Raw genomic sequence first — 22357 nt, forward strand, 5'->3', positions numbered from 1 at the left:
GATCATTAATGTATGGAGTGCTATTGTTCATTCACATTTCAACCATGACACACTGAGAAGTTTGCTGTGACCCCAGTGACCCCAGGTTAGGTTTAATAACTGGAGGTCACGTGAACAATGGTATGTTATGAATAAACGTCTTTAAAAATAAAATAAAAAGAAAAAGGTATGTGAGGTCAATCTGACAAAAAACGAATTTAGTAGGCAGGACAAAGACGAGTGGGGGAGGCAGGATGACATGAATGATGTTATTGGTCGAGAGAGGTGGAGGGGGGGAGTGAAAGAGAGAGAGAGAGGGAGAGAGAGAGAGGGATGAGGGGGAGAGAAAGAGGGAGCGTTACATGAGGAGCAGCTCGTAGAGCTGAGACAGACAGCAGCACCTCGGCTGCTTCACTGAACAACAATCACAACACAGCAGAACACAAGACACATGCAGGCGAGGAGCAGGAGACGGAGGGAGGCTGCGGGCGTCATTTGAAGCACAGAAGAAGAAGAAGAAGAAGAAGAAGAGAACACAGGGAGGCTGACCGGGATCTGACCACCACCGCCGTCTATGGGATGACCAAAGGTGCGTTCGCTTTGTGTTTTTCTTCCATCCTCGGCGACGCGTTCAGGGTCCGGGGCGGGTGCGTGTTTTTATGGGAGATCCATGATGGGGAACAATAACGGTCCTGTGGCGCGCGGGCGAGCGGGGGTGACACGCTCTCCTTTCGCGTGCGTGGACGACACACCACCGGCGTGTGCGCGGCGCGACCCCCTTAGAATCTAATGGGGTCTGTGGGCGCATCTCACCCGGGGGGTGATCTCTGACCAGAGGCGGCTGCGAGACGTGGATGAGGAGAAGAAGAAGGAGAAGAAGAATAAGAAGGAGAAGAAGGGGTGTGTGTCGTCTCGTGAAGGCTGTCCGGGTGATGGATTCCTCGGGTCACTCGGTGTGAGTGTGTGGACACAGTCGCTGGTGAATGAATGAAAGTGGATGAAGAAGATGAAGTGAAGGATTAATACTCGCTCAGCTGCGACTCACACAAGGCTCTCATTCAACTGGATCTTCTCATTCAACTGGATCTTCTCATCCTTGCTTTGTCACTCTCGGGTTTGGGAAAAACAGACGACAAGCAGCAGAATGGAAAACGAAAGTTGAAAATGAAAATCAAGTGGAAAACAATGAGGTCAAGTCACATAAGTCACATTTTCTATTTCTATAATTTCTATAAATTGTTAAAATACAACTGACATCTATCTCTTGATATGAGGTGATATATCTGGATCAAATAAAATCTAAATCTAAAGTTAGGATTTACATTATAACAGTTGGAATTCAAGTGGTGAGGTGAACATTGTGTGATGAGCTATATTTAAAACAAACCCAACAATCTTAAGACAGTGTTATTTTCCTCGAAGCCTTGGAAAGCAAGAAACAAGTCATATATTGTTTGTACAAAATTGAACTTGTTCATATCCAGAGGGTACAAGATTGTTGTCAGCGACTTGGAGTTGTTATTTTCAGCAAATACAGATGACCCCGTCCTAGGTCATCGTTCGCCGTGAAGATTGTGATATTAATGTATTTGCCACCGATTTGAAGAAAGTCATTTGAGGATGGCTATGCTAACGTCATTGGGATGAGCCGGATGAGTGACCTCCTGCATTCTTAACCCTATTCTGATGGAAAGTGACAAACAACAGCTTCTTTTAAGATCCGTTTTGACCTCAATTGGAAGAAAACCGTGAAAACAGCTCATCCAGAAAGTCACAGAATAAAAGTGTTTTAAGGATATTGTTAAAAGCAGCAATAAAAGTAAAAGAAACCAAATTAAATATTTAAAATAAATGTACATTACTTTAATAAGAGTCAAAACACAAATACTAAATAAATCATTTAGGGAACACAAAACAATACAATGCAACAATACACAGCTTACATTTATTCAGTTTTCCTTAGTGATTAAATCAACAAAGTTGAAATAAATGATTTATGGTGTTAACTGGCTGAGGATGTTAATATTGTCGCCACCCCGACGTGCACAGACAGAGTTGAAAAAATGAATGATCTGTTGCGGTGTGTGTCATGTGTTCAGTTCCAGCGTGTCATCTGTGTGTGTGGCTCTGAGATTGTCCCTCGTCGGGCGTCTCAGAGACTTAATAAAACCTTTTGCCGCAGGTCGTTTACAAGCTCGGGCTGAAAAGCTTCTCGGTCTCTGGCACGTCCTCAAGAAAGACCAGGACTGAGTGATGAATGTGTTCTGTTTGGAGAATAGCAATGCAGCGAATTACAATAGAGGCGACTGGGGAGAGGAACACACACTTGTAAATCACACACACACACACACGGGTGACAAAGACAAAAGGATAGTAGTCAATAGTCAATATGGTTAAATGTGATGCGTTGGTTCAGATTCCCTGTTTTGGTCATCACAGGAGTGTTCTTTATGGCTGTCGCTTTAGGAGAAGAGTCTATTTATGTAATTGTTCTCTGGTGATATACAACTGGGGCTGCTGTCCCCGAAGATGGTAATCCTTCAGACCCAGAGCCAAGAAATGTCTGTTTACATTTCCTCGGGAAGCAGAAATACTTAGACACAAGTTTGGATAATGCAGCGCTGACTTAGGAATCCACTGTACTTCATGTGCGTCACATTTAAGTCTTATTTATACATGCTTTTTATATTATATAAGAGACTCCTTTTGTGTGTGGGAAAGTAAAGTGAACATGAACTCGTTAATATGAGATCAGACTCATTTTGAACGTTGTTAATCAACTGAGGAAAATATTTCTCTATTCTTGTCACTTCAGAGAAAGTCTTTATATGAATGTTGTAGCTATGATTCCAAAGCAAACAGTGGCCAGCTTCTGCCGGAGATGAAAGGAAACGAAGCGCAGCAAGTGTTTTTCTAGCTTGTCAGGGATAAATCTTTTCCACAGTAATGATTCTCCATTAGACACACTTCTAAGTTGGGGGTTCATAGACAAATGAAATGTCATGAAGATTCTATAGGTTCCTGTGTTTAAAAGAAAATATGATTTGCACAGAGTCAAAGCAACAAAACCATATGATTGAAACAATTCTTGATATTTAGCCGCCTGCTTGTTATATCACACTATGTCTTATCACTAACATAGTGTTTTAAAGCCTTTTTTTTTTATTTTTTACTTATAATGGAATATTTAAACAACATCAAAAAGATAGTTACTGTGGTAGGGGTTTAACTTCTGGACCTGTGATGATCCTAATTCAGCAAATAAAACAAAATCAGACTCATTGATTTAACAAAAAAAAAAAATCTTGAATAGAAAATAATAATCCGCCTGTCTTGACAATTTTTTTCTTTGTGATGTACGTTTGCCAGGAGCTAAATGAATAATCAATCATATGAATATAATATAAAGGCTCAACATATGTTTGTTAAAATAGATGTTGTTAAAAAAAAAGCATGATGTTTTTTATCAACAAGAGGCAGCAGGATGAACACATTTAAGTAAGATTAAAAAAAAATATTTCTGGTTCACCCCAGAGTCAGAAAAGTTGAAGTGCAATATCATAAAATTAGCAGATTTCTTACAACATGGTAAGAAAGGATCTTGTGTCAGATTCTGGTTTCATCTTCCCAACAACCTAAACTCTCTTAGTACTGATGGTTTGATGGTCACATGGACACTAACAGACTCACCATTGGGTCGTCAAGAATATGGGAGTCATGACTTATCACTACTAAACCAACCATTAAAGGGTATATTAAAAGGAAAATAGAAGCTCAAGAGATGGTTCTGGAGATACCCTACATGTCCAAGCTAGAATTTCAACCTTGTCGTTTCACTTTTAGTGGCATACTTGTGTAGTCCAGTCGACATGGTCATGTGCAGTCTCCAGCACTCTACGACAACGTGGACATTTGGAGGTAATACAAGAGCAACCAAGCGAAAATGATTACGATGATGTATTATTGATGTGCGGCCTTGAATAAATCATCAGTAGATTTGATTGCTAAAGGCAGAAATCAAACGAAGAAGGGTCTTATGTGAGAGTGTTTTTCTGTCACTTGGAGGTTTGTGAGTATCCGAGCGAGGATCAGGGGATCTTCCAAATGGGCATTAGTGACGGTCTTGAGTGGTGTTTAAGATGAGCTGATTAGAGTGCTTGTGATTAAAAATTTACTTGTGGGCTTTACTTCTCACCACATAGAACACAACGTGCCTGTGTGTGCGCAGACCTCTTTATATTTAGATGTATATTTGTGTGTCTGTGTGACCGCAGCGTTCCTTGTTAACCAACACATCGCTGTGACCGTTGAAATATACATTCACTCAAAAAATCCCCTCCGAACAAAGTAGAAAGCTATTTTTTGTGCGACCAAAGCTGCTGAGAAAAACACGCTGAGCTAAACAAATACACTTTGATGCATTAGCGACCGCTGCTCATTGTGTAATAAGAGCAATGCAGACGGACGCCAGGGCGCTTCGATTCATCAGATAATGCAGGTTAAAGCCGATTTTCCACATTTGAACGTCAGCGGTGAGTTAGCGGACTTACCATTGTTGGCCGACAATGTCAACGGAGTGTAAGGGTCTCTGAGATCTTTTGAGAGGATAAAAAACAGAAGAGCGTTTGAGCTCAACCTGGAAAATGGCTGTTAGTCGGCTGGCATGTCAGCCATGCTTGTGACAGATGGACGAGGATTTTTGTCGGGCTTTGGGCCCTCGTCCACCGAGCTGGCGCGAATATTTCATCTGTGTACCAGTGGATGTCAGGCGGCCAGATTTCCGCGGACCCCGGATTAACGTCGGCCCTGCAGGACGATTACGAGAGCAAAATCTCCGGTTGGCCTTTCTGTTCCAACAAGATGAATAATTAATTAAAGATTTTAAGTGATGGTGCACGTCACCATCATCCCGAATCATCAGGAATATAGAAGCTGAGATCTGGAGAGGATCTAAGCAGGATTAAGATAAATCCAATATAATAAATAGAGTGACAGTTTTGATCTTATAATAAACTTAAATTCATCCGTTTTGTTTTCTCTTATCCAAAAGATGCCTCGTCACTTACTTACTCTGGGAAGATTCTACCGAAAGGTTTTTCTCTGGTGGTTTTGGTCCAATAAGTTGTGTCATGTTTCGAAATACAAGCAACTCTCCACAAGACTCTCCATAGTATTATCGTTCCTAGTACTAATAAAAGTATATTGAATGTGAATCTCAGCCGGAGTACAAAAAAAAAGGTGAAATGAAAAGTAAGCTAATAATACTAATGCTACCACAACTGGCCGGACGTTGAAAGCAACATCTGCGTCCACAAATGTCATCATCAGATTAAAGTATTTCTATGTCACTGTAATAGGATTGCTTGCTTCGATGACGAGTGATGCTAGTCTGGCAGTTATTTCGGTAATTAGAAACTACGCTGAAAATGTTTAATCCGCCATATGTGCTAAAGTATTTCTGACAAATTGTCCGACACACAGTCCTAATGTTCCCGCGGTTCCAGGGAAAACAGAAAGCTCCTTTTCGAAGTTTATCTTTCACAATATACGCCACAACTAAAGCCAACCGTCCCACAGAGCAAGGACACACTGCTATCAACTCACCGTGTAACAACGAGCCCCTGGTTACGTTATCTATAGTATCTGCCTCACGGTATAATCCAGTAACCAGATCCTATTAACTCAATATCACACTTCAGCACCTGCGTCGCAGGAGCTTCTTGGTTAAATGAACAAACTACCCATTGTTTCTCTAGTAGTGATTGCGAAATAAAACATTTACAATTTTGTTGCGTGACATACACTCGTGGGGTTATGAATGCACCTTAAAGGACCACAGGTAAGTAGAGACAATTCAAAAAACTCTTCTGCCTCTTTGAAAATAAGTAAATAATCGTGTCCTGCCTTCACAACTCGCTCTGCTTGCAAACCAAATAAGAATTTCAATTTTATTCTTTCATTACTATTAATTTATTCAACGTGAAAGTCTCCAAAAAAGATGCAAAGGATACGTCAAGCTTGAAAAAGGACACATTTAAGCCCGGAGAAGCTGATGAAGTCTGAGTCCAACTATCACTTTCACTCAGGTGCACTGAGAGTGTGTCCATATTAAAGCTGTGCCTCTGAGCAGTGCAACGGTTCAGAAAGCCCCTCACCTCCGGGGGTTCCACAACGACCCCTTAATTAATCTGTCTTCTGGCTGCTGGCTTCTTATCGGGGTCATTACAGCAACTTTGTTTAATCCAATTGAGGGGGCGACAGGTGCAGATTACAATGGCGAACATGTGAGGACATTTGAGTTATTTGTGGTCAGTACTTTTCATTGCTGGCTGGAACAAATGGCCACAGAGGGCTGCGTCAACAGAGCTGGCCCATATTCACAGTTGTAATATCGTTGGGCACAACATTTTCTTTCCCCAGATCAACTATTTATAAATGTGCTTCTTGCAGTCCAGTGCTGTGTGAATTACCCAAGCATTGGGGAGATGAAATAAATTGTCTAGCAAAGCTGAGCTGCTTCATCTGGACTCAGAGGTGCACGTACACTAAAGTTCTTCACCCACACTCAGAGAACTTAAACTAATGTGTAGATTTAAGTGTGTCTTAAATAGATGTTGGACTCTATTGTACTCATCAGTATGTGTCTGTTTGTACAAAACTCTCTTTTCATTTAAATATTTACATTAGAAAATGTGTTTAAGCCCCGCCCTCTGAAACATAAACATACAATCTTGTTTATCATAACCAAACCCACTCTGCTGTGATTGGTCAAGTATAGAGGTTTGTCACCGCATGTCATCAATCCTGGAAATCTTCACCTCCAAGGGAGTCATTGTATAAACAAAGTGGGCTGGAGAAGGAGTGAAGCCATCATTACATCATAATGGGCTTCGCTCTCGTAACCTCTCGTTTGCTGAGATTTCAGACGGGGGAGAACTTTATAAAGTGATAACTTCAAAATATCATCATGGAGAGGAAGACTTTTTGAAACATGTGAGTGAGTCAGGAAAGTTGGACTTTCACATTAGTTGCCCTTTAAAGCTTTAGCAATTTGACTCATGGAGATGCTCAAGACTGTAGAACCCCATTACGGAGCTTCCTGCAGTTACAGTGAAGGAAAAAAAAAAGCGGCATTTTTCAAATATCAACCAGCAATGTGTAATAAAACTTTTTTAAACCTTAAAAAAATGTTGTGCACGGACACAGATACAAATAGTCGGTTTCTTTTGTAGCTTGTTAATTTTCAGTATGTTGTGAAACTGGACAATAGCCGCTATTAAGGGCCAAATGACTGACTCGTCCCTATGAATCCCGTCTTTAAATTAAAATGATTGGTGGTTATTGTAGTAGTGGTAAGTTTACAAATATACAAATCTAACAGTATTTCTGTGGCATCAAGTAACAAAACGACTGACTCATTAAATCAGTTCTTTTTGATGGATTCTGAGAAGTTACTAGTAGTCAGGGTCAGTCTTTGGTTGTTGGATGTGTTCATCTCTATACAGAGAAATCTTTTGAAATTCTCTGACACAGACTCTTCGAAATTCTAGAGCATCACCTGCAACTGCACCGACGTAACGGCATCAGTGTTGGGCTATGATGCTGTTGTTCTGTTTCCTTCATCAACTTTCCTGAGAGAGACAGAGAAGAATTATGTTTTCATTCTGAATCTAACAGCTGTGAGGAAGTGTTCTGTAGCGCATTCTTTCTTTCTAGATACATCTTGCTCATCGATTTCACCGATTGGTACTTAAGCTTTAAGAGAAGAAATAAATTGCATTTGTTTGCTGCTCCCCAGTAGAGGATTGGAAACGTACAATAAGAATTGACTCTCAAGTTAAGCTCCAACTCTACAGAAAGCCCCTATTCCCTTATTCAATATATGTTTCTATTATTGATATTAGCTGCAGGCGAGCGTGGCCCCTTTATATTTGCCAGATTTAATCAGAGCCAGACCTTCTCGAGCCTTATTTCCTCTCAATAATGAGTCCTCTCTTTCACGCGCGAGGACCTGAATACTTACTTAAATTCTTCAATTACCTCTCAACAATTACCAGGTTAATATTGGTTATTTATTAGCCAGCGTGATCATCAACAAACCAGAGAAGCAATTAAGGCCGTTTGACCCAGAAATAATTAGGTGTGAATGAGGACACCCCCCCCACCCCCCATCTCTCTTTGAAAGGTTTTCAAATTGCCGCAGAGATTTCCACTAACAGAGAGCAGTTATATTGATCTGAACTCCATCGATCGCGCTTATTGGAGCTTGTGCAGAGTGTTTTAGGATCATTAGTGTTTGTCGTATCGGCAAAGCCAGAGACGCCGCCGCGGAGCTAACATGGTTCAGTTCAGGGATCAGCAGGTAAGCAGACAGAGGGGCGTGTAGCAATCGTAAACAAATAAAGATTAGATTAACGCGCTATGGTTACCCCAAGATTGTGAAGGTCAAGTTCACTTCTAACAGTCACAAGGCTCAGGGGCACGGTCTGGGTCATCATGGAAGTTATTGGGGCCCAAAGTATCGTGAAATAGAAAAAATATCATTTTCTGAAGCACACACTTCACAATAATAAAGATGAGTGTGTCAACAGGCGGTTTCACAGCGAGCATTAATCGTAAGCGCTAACTAAATCCAAGACAAAGTTAGAGCAGAGGAATTGACAATAGTTGGAAATTGGATGAATGTTTGTGCCTCCCAGACTTTTCCTAATGGCACAAGATGGAGAAGGACAATAATGTGTTTTGACACGAAACTAAATTGTGCCTCTAGAAATCAGAAGGAAGTCTAATGTCACGTTCTGTTTACAGCCCTGTGCTGCTAAATGAGATCCAGTTAGAGACTGTGAATGAATATGTAACTCTATTTGACGTGAGCTACCATCACTGGTTATTAATGATTAAATTGATGATGATACATTGAGGTGACATGATTAAAAATATTACAACCAATTTGTGTGAAGCAAATTACTCAAATAAACTCCCTCATCTTTTCACCTAATTTACACCTTTCTGAAACAGAAAAAAATCTCCTTTTGCTGTTTCTAAAGCCATTAAGTTGTCGTTGTCAGTGCTTGTATACGATATGTATCAATAGTGTTCCAAGCAAACTAACAGTGAGGCCGGGCTCCTGCCCCTGCTTGGCAAGATTTCTGGAAGTGCCACAATTGTTCATTATGGAAACATCTGATTTGAGATAAAGTGAGTTGCTTTTTATTCCGACAATGGCGACAGGAACATTTCTAGAAAGAAAGTGGAATTTGCACTTGGGTATTTTTGTAAAGCATAACTGGTCACTGCTTTGGATCTCGTGTTCACTGCACTTTGTTGAGATGATTTTACTTTAAAGGGTAAAATAATTTTGGTTTTATATAATCCAAGTGGGATCTTTGGGCAGAAACAAAGGTATTCGAAGAGGCAACTTCTCTAACAAATCCAGATCTACAAGTTCATTTAGTGCAGGAACTAGAACATGTAAAATCCTTGAAAACAAACGTCATGGTTCAGTAAAAAACCTCTGCTGGAATGCAGAATGTGCCCAAAATCAAGAGATACAAGATAAGGATCCGGGAGTGAAACCGTACATGCTTCATTAAAACAGGCAAAGTAGTTGAAAACCAGCTTTTTTAAGAAAGGTTTTTAAAACTGATTTTTTTATATAAATATATATATATATATATTGTTATAAAGTATTTGAATCTGTAAACCCAATAATAGATCAAACTATATACACAATTTTACACATTTCAGCATTTACTTAAGAGCTAAGTCAGAATGTGCAGAACCTCGTGTTGGTTTTTCTTTCCTGGAGGCTTTAAAGAGTGCTGAGCCACGATAGAAATAAATGCAAGTGCCATCTAAGACCCCCTGCTTTGAAGCAGTTGGGTGGTCATGTGGTGAGCGGGCGGGTCGCCCAGGCACATTTACATAGTGAAGACGGAGTGCTGCTTTAAGAATGTATTTATTTATCTGATTTAATTTCCTCTGCCAGATCTGAGGGTGGCAGGAAGACATACTTTGGAACGGTGCATGTTGTGCCACGGACTGTTGGTTTGTTACTGACGGGGATGATGTGCTGCTGCCTAGTTATAGCCCTGGGTTTGTTTTCTGACATGGCTAGAGCTTCCTTATGCCCTGCTCATTATGTGGCATATATGTGTGACTGTAGAGTTGTGTGAACGTCTTCTACATTTCAGATGTTTTATCCCGTGCAAGTCCGAGTGGAAAACAGGATCGTCTCCATGAGAAACACAGGAAAGCAGCTTCAGCTCTGGTTCTTGTATCATATGAAATCAAAACTAGGATGTGTCACTGAACACTGCCACGGCGGATCCTTGGCGTCAACTTTTCTTCCTGCGATTATAACTCAAGTGTCTTGGAGGGAACAAAGCACATCCTCCTTCAGGACTCCAACTGTACAAGTGTGTTTACACCAAAACCCAGGGCAGAGGATGTGCTTGTCGTTTGACTTCGCCAGAGGGAACAATGTGTGGTCCATATATTTTCAGTCTCCATTATCCTGCGGCTCTCGCAAACAAGAAATGATCTAAAAGGATTTCGTCAATGAGCCTAATGTTGGTTCTGTTCACTCGATTAGTCTTAAACCTCCTTTCATAATCCCTCGTCGTCCTCTACGTCTGCTTTTCACTCGCTCTGTTTTACTCTCATCGCCGGTTACGTTTCCTCCCTCTCCTTCTAAACATGCTGCAGACAAGTAATAATCTGAACACGCCTCCCGCCACACAATAAAAACGGGCAACAGGCATGTCGCTGAGGCGTGGCCTCTCGTGTCCAGGAACTTGGTGGACCAGCAGAAACAAAGGGTCACTCCCGGTGGACCGTTGGAGTCGAGGCAGAAGGGCAGAGTGATGGAGGCGTTCCAAGTCACTGAGGTGCAGTTTCAATTGTAGTAATGAGGAGTAGATTGAGGCCGTGGGGGGGCGGATAAAAGAGAAGTTTTTGCATGGTTGAAGTCAGGCCTTGTTTCACAGAGAGGTACACTTTGGTCTGTGCTCTTCTTCTGCATAAAGGCTCTTGCCTCACCTGAGACAATAATAAAAAAATGACATTCTGCCTCATGGGTTTATATTTTGGCTTTAAGTTGATCATTGGAACGATGCTGAAGTCTTGTTGTGGTGAGCATCAGTCGTTCAACAAACCGGTAACCCCTATTTGCTCATATTGATTCAAGAGCGATTGAATTATCAGAACATCTATTATTAAATATATCTGCCTGAAAGTGATTGACACGGAACTATGTCTGTATTTCAGACACCAGACAAAGAACACATGATTTTAAGATCTACGTAACAACTCAAGCAATAATAGTCACCAACAGGTCATAAGCAATGACACAAAATGAAAAGTAAAATTGTGACTAATCTGTCTTGTCGAGACTGAGTGGACTGGCGTTCTCTGTGACAGATGTGTGTGTTCCGTGTGTGTGTGTGTGTGCAGGATTCAGAGAGCACAGTGTGTTCCTGTGTGGAGGACAGATGAGCACAAAACCTTGCAAAGTGAGATTCTTATGAGGTGTCAAACCATAAGTGGTTCAATCTGCACATTAATGTCTTTTTCAACATTAATGTTTCTTTCAGTTGTTTTTTTACTACTGTTGTCATAGAGGAGTTTCCCCCCGAAAAAAACATAAAATAGAAGTTTATTTATTTCTATGATTTCATCTTCTAATGCCTTATGCTTCATTTGGCTTGTTTTTCCACCTACTTGTGTTTTTTATTCTTGGTTTATAATCAATATTCCAAGTGTTTGCATTTCTTTCAATTAATGGGTTCCCTGTGGAAGGTCCCATCGATAATTCTGCTGCGTTATAGAGGTAGAGAATAAATTACAATATAAATAAAACTTCACTAAAAGGTGAATGAAGGACATTAAAAAGAGATAACAGTAATCACGACTAGTCATCTCTGGACCTTGAATCGGTTGAATTGGTTTGAATAGTTTTATCTACGTTGTTACTTAAGTTAAGTGGACACTTGAGGGTTGAGGAGTCACACGAAGAGCAGGAGCAACCAAAAGTATAGGTAGACCACTGCTAAGTCTAGGCAAAGTCCAGCCACTTGTGTCACACCACTGTAGCATTATCCTTATAAAGAAGGCTCCTGTCCTGGAGCAGCAACTGGGTCGCAGCTGTGGGTGATAGAAGCCGAACGAATGTCAGCGTCAGCTGTTTCTGAAACAACTACCAGCTCAGTTGCTGCTTTTTTTTCTTTTTTTTTTTCTTCATCTTCCTCCTTCTCCCCGCACAAACCACAAAGTTCACACCTTGGAAATAAACCAGAGCGACTGAAGATCAAAAACGATAATAAGAAGATCTGATCACTTTGGATCCTCACAGGGCTCAAACCTAACTGGTCAGAGCTCGAGGTCAAGAGTCTGTGATCCCATCTGATGACACACAGCAGGACTTTTACCTACTTTTGTGTCACACTGCAGGAACTGGCTGGAATACAAAGGCGGAATATTAAACATAAAAAAAATACTTATTTAATGGCTTTTGCTACTCGCAATTAAATGTCATCGCAAATGGATTACTTTAGAGACTCTTTCATTTGATTTATATCTATCTATTCAATTCATTTTACTTAACAGCGACAGAGATTTCTACAGTCAAATAAAAATAACATTTATTTAAACTCTTCAGACAGGACTGAACGTGTGGTGTACTTGTTGTGACTGTTTTGAATAGGTCATGTAGTTATTGTGGTTTTTAAATTGTATGTTTCAAGCAGTGGCGCAAGTGATTAAAATCCCAGAGGAGAGGTCAGAGGTCGTCATATGAGCTCAGTACATATGACAGGATCATCAGGAGAAGCAGCTGCTGTTGTCGCCCTAGAGGGTTGAGCGCGAAGCCACCTACATACGCTCATTAGGCCCATAGTGCGAGTGTGTGTGGGGGGTACACAAACATCTGGAGTGTGTATGATGAACATCTGTCTAAATTAAATGGCTTTGTTTGTGTCTAAACTGTTTGTTGTCCTTGTGACAAGTTTTATTATCTCTCTGCGACTGACTTATGGTGGAACGTCACATTGTAAGATTGAACTTAAGGTTAAGCTTGATATCACTTAAAAACATTACAAAAAAATTGATTTTAACATGATTACAGGCCACATTTTTTGATATTTCAAAACATGTGCAACAGAAGAAAAAAAATAGAAGTTTTAAAGTGTTTAATTTTGTATTTTATTATTTACTGTAAAACATATTCATGTTCTCAGAGATTAATTAAGATGTTAATATGAGCAGTTAGCAAGAAATGAAGGAAACAGGACAAGACAATGTTTTAATAAGTAAAGGTTAAACTGTAAGCTAATGATATAATAAGTAAAAGACTACAATGGAAAACATATAAAAAACTAACTGAATTGAATATAGATAGCTTGAACAGAGAGAGTTTTAATGAACTTTGGGGTGATTATTAAGGCAGAGATTATAGCGGAGGTCAATGACAACTTCCCCCGCACCTTTAAACATGAACAAAAACAACATGAAACTGAAGCTGATTGGATATAAATGTTATTGTATAGGAGTAAAACATCGCCTTGTAAGATAATGTATGTTATACGATGGCACAGATGCAACTGCAAACGTACTGGAGAGATTTAGTTTTGTCTGATGTTAATGTCTTGCATCCTCCAGTGAAAGGATAAATAACCATAATCGTTTGTGTTTATATTAAGGCCTTTCATCGATAAATAGATTGAAAGTTTTATCTATCTATCATTGAAAGACCTTTTAGTTCTTCAATTTTAGGAAATCCAAACAAGAATGTTTCCGGTTTATTTATGTTGGAATGTAACACGCCCCACATCTATGGCTCATTTAGTCCCAATCTTTTTCTTATCGCCCACTAATAGCCAGAACCACCCATGCTGTGTTTGCGTTCATTTGTCATATGTAGAGGCATTCACAGTTTACAACAGTGGCAATAAAATATTCAGACTCTGATTTACAGTAACTGCGTCATTTATTTTTTTGTATGAATGATTACAAACGATTGAAGCCGACTGCAATTAAGAAATATGCAGCGTTTCCACTCATGTGAATATTTCAAATTGGCCCCGTGCCATAAATCCCTGCTAAAAAAAAGCTTAAAACATGCAGAGAATAAAAGGATCTATTGTGGTCATGTGATTAAACCACACTCACCAGCTCATTACAATTTGATGTATTGACTGCAGGGGAGTCGACACTGTGGTGAAGTGTGACCACATGATTTGCCGTGAAGGAGCAAACATTTCCCGCAGTCGTTTGATGTCTCCTATCAGAACATCTAGATTTCAATGGCAAGAGCCAACCGAGTTCTCGGTTAAGCTTCTCAGTTATTACAAATCTCACCTCCTGGCTCATTTTCATTTCCACTACACCACAGCAGCATTGATTTCTCTCTCGAGTTATCTCTTGCTCATGAGCACCACTGTGGAGCAGAGAGGGGGATTCATACTCTCCATCCTTGTCAGAGCCCCTTAAATCCCTCCCTTATGAACTCCTAGTGACACCTGATTTTCCATCACACACATAACACAGTCTGACTTCAATGTGGTGACCACGTCTCATTACTGCTGCCCCGTGTTTCGGTTGGAAACTGTCTGTATAATGACCCCAACCTGCAGATAACAAGTGACATTCTCCGAGCAAGAAAGTTCAGGTCAGGTCACCATTTTGCCCTGAGCAGGAAGCAAGTAAGAGCAACCTAAAAAATAAAAACAGTCTGAAAAAATCTGTGTGAATTTCCTCAAATACAACTTGTTTATTTAACAGTTTGATATAGTTTTATTTAAATGTAATTATGTACGTACAAGAACAAATAATACAAAATATATAATATTTAACCTTAAAACTATAGAAATCCTGAATGGCAGACACTCTAAAATTCCTCTTCAAAAAACCCTTTCAAGAGTTGTTCTATGTATGAAGCCAGGCTTATCGCTGGAAGAAGAAATGCAAATGCAGACGACAGAAAAGTATCTCAGCACTGAGAATGTCATAGCATGAATTTTTAATTTCTCTTGCTGTGGGAGTGATTGACTGTAAAGCGACGGTGATGGGAGGCGAGGGATGATACAAACATAACAGTGACTGTGACAGACTCACCATTTTAATGTGATGAATAATCAAAGTGCATGCAAGTTGCTGTGGATTTTAATAGAAGCAAACCGCTCTGACAGTCAGGAGGAAAATTGATTTACTTGTGACAAACATCCACATCCTTATAGACGATCGCAGTAATTAGATGAGGCAGACGCGAGAGGATTTTTCATCACCAATGTTACTACACTTTCTCTCTTCTAAAGACAAGTTCCATTATATGGTTTTCAGGTTTAACTATGTTAGTGACTGGTGTCAAATTTGGGCGTAGTGAGCGCCTGCCTGCTCGTGTGCGTCGACATTCCCGCTGAGTCCAACCACTGAAGTAGCACACTCGCAGCTGCTCAAACGTTTCAGAGCTGCAACGGTAAGCGACATTAATATTGTGCCTACAACTTTATTGTGAGACTCACCGGATTACCGATCATTCCTTCGATTAAAAAGCTTCACAACTTGTTGTGTTGTGCCACTAAATTCTATACTTGTTATTACATTGTTATTGGCAACACGGAGCCGGAAGAATCAAGAGGGTTGAAACAAGCCAACTGGAGATTACGTTACAGGTCAAAGTGACTTGCAAAAATGCGTGAACATTTTGATTTTATTCAGGCGTCAGTTAGATTTGTGGGTCCGAAGATGGCCGACCAAAACTGGCTAGCACAGTAGCTAAAAGCTAAAAACAACAGCTAATATATAGCTGTGGGTCTGAAGTATACAGTATATTAAAGGACCACTCACAGATTTTGTTAATAGTTAACCTCATATTTTCACGGTTTATTTTCTCTCTGGGTGTCATGAACACTGTTCCTAACTATATTGTCCCAGACCCCTTGTTAACAAAAGGGTCTGCATCATGTGGTTTGAACTGACGTTAATCGGTAAAATTGATTTGTATGTGGTTTCTATGATGGAGTTGCTGCGCCTCCTTCCCTGCCCTTCAGTCGACTTGTCAACACAATTCAATGTCGGTCACCTAATGAGCGCCGGGATAAGCGACATTCACCCATCCACCTTGTCAGGATGGGAATAAATGGTAGTCATTAAAAAACAAGGTAACAAGGTCTCCGATGTGTGCAACGTGTGATGGCCCTATTCCAAGAGATGAGCTCTGTGCAGATGGTAAGAAGACAGTGATCAAGGAGAGCCATATTGCCATTGTAATGCAAAGCCAGATGCCACACTAGTTTGGATTCTTTCCCGGGTTTGAAAGGGTTCGGGTGACACTGAGAGTTGCTGTCAGGGAGGGCTTGTGCTAAGAGGGGCTCAAGGTGCCTCTTGTGTCACCACTTGCACTCCTAATGGACATCTGTGCAGGGTCACGTGACAGATATTGTGTCACCTTGGTGGCGACTGTTAGAGCTGCAGGAGGTAATAAGGGAATTGTTCTTTATGTGCCAATGTCAGGCTAATGTGGAACAAATTTTAGACCTGAAGCGAACGTCCTTTTTTTAAACTTACATTTGTCCTTCTGTATCTCCGCTCATTCCTGCTTCCTCATCACCCTCTTCAGCGTCTCATTCTGATCTCTTCTTCCGTAATTCCCTGTCGCCCATTTTCCCAGTCGTTCCGTGCTCGTCATCCACAGTGTTGCTGTCTCATTACACCTGCCCTCATTCTCACACTCCTCTGTGCCGTTTGTGCCAGAAGTAGCTCACACTTCTTCTCTCTGCCTTCCTCAGTGTCCGTGAACGTCTCAACATGTGGCAGAAGAAGATATTCCTAATCTTTGTTGCCGTCAGTACCGTCAGTCTTCTGTTACATCATGGGGGCCACTTCAGCTGGTGAGTTGTTGTTACTCCGTAGTTAAGTTCTAAATAACTTTAATTAATCCACCCTTTTTCTGGTTCTCTCCTCAGGACTATGGAGGCCTTTTACCCAAGATGCTGTGGCCTCCGCTCCCACGCCTCTTCAATCCCAAAACCCAAGCACACCAACGTGGCCTTCCTTAAGACACACAAGACGGCCAGCACCACCATGCAGAACTTGTTGTTTCGATTCGCAGAACGCAACAACCTGACTGTGGCTCTTCCGGTTCCAGCCTGCGGCCACCAGTTCTGCTATCCTCTCACCTTCAGCTCACACTACGTCCACCCGCACACTCTGCCGCCAAATATCGTCGCCAGCCACATGCGCTTTTACAAGCCGGACCTGCAGCGTCTCATGTCTAATGATACCATATACGTGACGATCTTAAGAGAACCCGCGTCCATGTTCGAGTCTTTGTTCAGCTACTACAACCAGTACTGCCAGAGCTTTAAGCGAGTTCCAAACGGCTCCTTGGAGGCGTTTTTGGAGGAGCCGTGGCGCTACTATCGACCAGAGGAGAAAGACTCAATGTATGCACGCAATACCTTAACCTTTGACCTAGGTGGAGACAAGGATCGTCCTGCGGCAGATGTAGAGTACGCAAAGAATTTTGTCGCAGAAGTGGATCATGTCTTTTCACTGGTTATGATCGCTGAGTACTTTGATGAGTCGTTGGTTCTGCTCCGCCATCTTCTCTCCTGGGACCTGGATGACATCTTGTATGTAAAGCTAAACATGCGGATGCCAAACTCAAAGAAAAACCTGACTCCTGGCCTACCCGGTAAAATCAGAGCTTGGAATTCCTTAGACGCACGACTCTATGACCACTTTAACGCCTCGCTGTGGAAACAGTTAACGGCTCTTGGTCTCGGTTATGTTGCCAAGGAGGTCCGGCATCTCAGACAGTCTCAGGAGAGGCTGATGAAGAGCTGCTTTGGTGGGCGGTTGCCACTGCTCCGTTCGGCTGCACAGATAAAAAACAAAGACCTCCGTCCCTGGCAGCCCAGTGGTAAAGTGGACATTCTAGGCTACGAGCTCCCGGCAAATCTCAGCCATGGCTTCTCAGCTATTGCCCAAGAACTCTGCCTAAAACTTATAATGCCAGAGGTACAGTACACACGGGTCCTTCTACGCTCCCAATCAATACGCTATAGACAATTTCATCAAATGCGACTACTGCAGTCACATCCCCCACAGCAGCTAATACGCACAGGCCTACCCCGGCACCCACCCATGCACCGGAGCCAGTCTCCCTCCACTTCCTCCGGTCCCATGTACGGGACAAAACCCTCCGCCACCTCAATGAATGTTTCTGGAAATAGGTCGACAAAGTTCAGCCAGAGATTACAACAGTCCCTGACCTAGAGAATCAGCCTTCACCGTCTAATGAGTGCCCATTGCTGCATTGTTCTGCTGGTCCTGAGCCTACAGACTTAAGCGTTTATCTGTGACTGGATCAAGGGAGGCCTTTCTGCCGACAAAGATTGGGTTGTTCTGGAGTCAGTGCTTTGGGGTAGAAATACAGGCCTGTGAGCACCTGGACATGAACTTGAATCTCCTGCCCCTCTGGTGATACCGTGCTGGGCCTGACTGACACTAGAGTAGGAGAACTCTACACTGGATCTTAAGGTGCACCTTTGCACACCAAACTGCTGTGGTTGGAGGACTTGTATGGAAACTTTGAAGCAGATCTGTTCGTGATGACTCAATGCGATGTGGTGCCTATTGTGAGGCACAGAGTGCGCTTTGTGTGCGCCACAGTGGCATGTTATCACGTTACTGACTTTCATCGGTTCCTCTCTTGCTCTGCCCCCTTACTCGTGAACAAATGTTACCTAAATTCGAGCAACTTGGACATGGTTTGATCAACTATGAGAAACGACTTCAGCAGCACAGTCCAGCGTTCCTTTCCAGGTCCTAACTCAGGCGGCCTTGTACAATCTCCTCCTCTTTTTGCCTCTGGATCTTATCTGACATCCACCACCTCCTGCTTTCTGAGTCTCAAATGGACTTGAAGTCGGGGGAATATTAAGCATCCGTCTAACTTCGTGTGAAGATTTGTGAAAGTCGAGTTAGTTGCAATAATTTCTGTGTGATGTTTGGTGTTCAAAAAAAGAGCAGCTTACCAGCAACTTTTCAAACAAAGACAAAGAGGATGACGCTTTGTTTCTGCCAGGTTGATGTGAAGCTAAAAGCAGACGCACTGAAGGGTCAGCGGGCTGGCTGGGATCCTAAAATGTCTCCACTTGTCTCAGCTCTGACACAGACCCCAGTATTTAATGTGTCATTTAGGTTTTTAATCTCCCAGCGGGGGCCCTGCGAACTCAGAGGGGCCGTTTGATTTGGATGTCTCCTGGTTCAATTTGCAGCCGCGTTGTCATGGCAACCACAGCAGATATATGTCTGTGAGATTTATTAAGCTATGTATTATTTATTATTGAGACTTGAAAAGTCTTGCTACTGTATTTTTCCTGATCTCTGAACTAATCACTGGATAGCGCGGCGCGTCCTCGTCGCATCCCATACATCTTCCTCTCTGAGCTTTACCGAAGGCAGCACAGATGGAGCGAGACATGTGACGACGGCGTTAATTATTCATCCCATACATAGTTTACATAATGCAAGACACAGCCACCGTTTCTCAATCCCACACTGAAACAAGTGTAGCTGCTTTAAAATGGATGTTCAGCCGGAGTGTGCTTAAGTGTTTCCAGCACAGAACCATTTTGTGGTTGACGCACAGTCAGCCACAATAATGAAAAGCACTTAAACTCCTGCCACCTGTCAAAACAACTAATAGGAAAATAGAAAAGCAGCTGCCTGGAGGTTTGAGCTGAGAATTCACATTTTTGAATAATTGGCTTTTCTTTTAAATTGGCCCTGCAGCTTTTTTTTTCTTGAAGCACTTCTTGCTGGGAACTTTCACAAAATCGAAGGTAACAAATGTGAGAAAGTCTGTTTTTCTATCCAAATTAACATCCTGGTAATTTGAAAAGCGACAGGGTGTGAACTCAAGGCAAAAACAATATGAAAATCTGCAGTACAATTTTTCCTGTTCTTCTTCAACACGGTTTGTCCTGAAATAGCCAACCGATGGAGTGATTATCATGGAATCAATGACATCTCAAATAATTCTCATTTTAAGTGTTTGTCATTCTGGAAGTAAACAATTTATCAAAAGTAGTAAATAATATGTTCTTAAATTCCAAATTTGTGGTTCAATTATTTCCTTCCCCTTTTATCTATTTATTTGTTATTATTATTTATTTGAAAATAAATGTAAGAAACCAGATGCCTTTTCTAAATTATTTTTATTTTATTTAATTTCTGAGGACAATACATCTTCATTGCTTGTTGGAATACATTGTTTTATCACTGGAATCACTTTCTCCGAGTAGAATATTTACCTGCTCTGTTTCTTCTGTGGCATCAGATGTTTCAAGAGTTCAAGCTTCATAAATATTTGACAATATTTCCCTCCAAAGTCACTGCTTTTATCCATGTTTTTTTTATTCTAGTGTTTTTTATGGACTGAAGTGTATTCTTCTGCTGTCGGGGTGAAAAAGCGGCTGATGTGGCTCTGAACAATTAGCTAGCGACAATCAGAGCTAGGGGCCCAAATCTTTGTAATCATGGAGACGAAGGTGGCAAATAAAAGTTTGAAAAATTTCCATGAATCTGTGAGTTTTCTTCCGTGTCCTTTATGTTTTCAATGCAAATGTGTTCAAATGTGATCAATAACAGTTATTTAAAGGCAAAGACAACCGGCATCTCTTTCTTTGTCCTTTATATGGTTGGACTAAACTTTGTTTTAATATATATATATATATATACATTAAAGTATTACAGTAAGTAAGTAAGTAAGTAATATATATTTATATAGCGCTTTTCGAGACCAGGGTCACAAAGCGCTTTAACAATCAAAACAATACTCAAAACAGTACATACTTCAAAGATCAAGACAACACCGAGAACAACACAGGAGTTCGAGAAATTCAAGGAAAAGCCTGCACAAATAGAAACGTCTTAAGATGTTTCTTAAAGGAGTCAGTAGACTCCATCAAGCGCAAAGAGAGAGGAAGATTGTTCCAAAGCTTAGGAGCAACAGCCTGAAAAGATTTCTCTCCTCTGGTCCTGAGCCGTGTGCGAGGAACCATAAGTAGATTCTGATGCACAGACCTCAGAGACCGAGCTGGGGTGTAAGGCTGGATCAGATCAGTGATGTAAGGAGGAGCCTGACCATGAATAGCTCTGAAAGTAAGAACCAGAATTTTAAAGTTGATCCTGAAAGAAACTGGAAGCCAGTGAAGAGAGCCAGTTACAGGACTAAGAGGGAATTTTATTAATCGTAATGATGCAAGAATAAAATAATTGCATCCTTTGATTCCATTATATTTCAAATTAGTATAAAAAAAATGCAGTGTCTTTGCTATACCTTTCAGTGCGCAATCCATCACAAACTGTGTTGATAAATACAATTGACGTACGCCAGTTACCATATCTCTGAATGTCACCAATATAATGCTCACAGATTAAAGTTTAAGTTTAATGTTTGTAAGGGTCTTATATTTCACCGCAGTGTAAAGGCAAAGTTTGAGGAACACGCTACTTCCACAAACTTAGTCACATCTCCATTGAGGCGGAGAGACTTTTAAAACTAAAGGGAATAACGTGGACTTTTACAACAAAGTAAGGTTTGTGTGGCGAAGGAAAGGCGCATAGACTTTATCTACAGATAAGAGATAAGACTAAGAAAAATACAATAGTAGATTTAAAAACTACATTTTCACAAAGATTAAACAATCAAAACATACTCAATAAAACATATACTAAAAAGATCAAGATAACACTGTATATAACACAGGAGTCTTAGGAAAATCAAGGAAAAGCCTGCACGAATAAAAATGTCTTCAGATGTTTCTGAGTCAGTAGATCCATCAAGTCAGTAGATCCATCAAGTCAGTAGATCCATCAAGCTCAGAGAGAGAAGAAGATTGTTTTAATGTTTAGGAGCTACAGCCTGGAAGGATTTCTCTCCTCTGGTCCTGAACCGTGTGCGAGGAACCATCAGTAGATTTTGATCCTCAGACCTCAGAGCCCGAGCTGGAGTGTAAGGCTGGATCAGATCACTGATGTAAGGAGGAGCCTGACCATGAATAGCTCTGAACTTAGGAACCAGAATCTTAAAGTTTATCCTGAAAGAAAATGGCAGCCAGTGAAGAGATTTAAGTATCGGAGAAATGTGAGTTCTTCTGCTAGAGCAGGTCAGAATTATAGCTGCAGAGTTCTGTATCAATTGCAGGAAATACAGCTCCTTTTTGTTAATACATGAAAACAAACTGTTACAATAATCCAGACCAGAAGACACAAATGCATGGATTATAAGATGCAGATCATGCTGTGACATCGTTTTCCTTAGTTTAGAGATTCAGCGGATTCAGACCTCATTTGATTGGCAGATAGACTG

General features: G+C 41.1%; 1 protein-coding gene across 1 annotated transcript; it reads left to right on the forward strand.

Moving 5' to 3' along the window:
- Nucleotides 1-351: 351 nt before the first annotated feature.
- gal3st3 (galactose-3-O-sulfotransferase 3) lies at nt 352-20540 on the forward strand. Its single transcript, XM_087789573.1, has 3 exons — nt 352-568; nt 16764-16865; nt 16941-20540. Exons 2-3 carry the CDS (start codon nt 16783-16785, stop codon nt 18253-18255), a joined length of 1398 nt encoding a protein of 465 aa, XP_087645699.1. The 5' UTR covers nt 352-568; nt 16764-16782; the 3' UTR covers nt 18256-20540.
- Nucleotides 20541-22357: the final 1817 nt, after the last annotated feature.

This window comes from Callionymus lyra, chromosome 4, assembly GCF_982586985.1.
Source record: "Callionymus lyra chromosome 4, fCalLyr1.hap1.1, whole genome shotgun sequence".
NCBI lineage: Eukaryota > Metazoa > Chordata > Actinopteri > Syngnathiformes > Callionymidae > Callionymus > Callionymus lyra.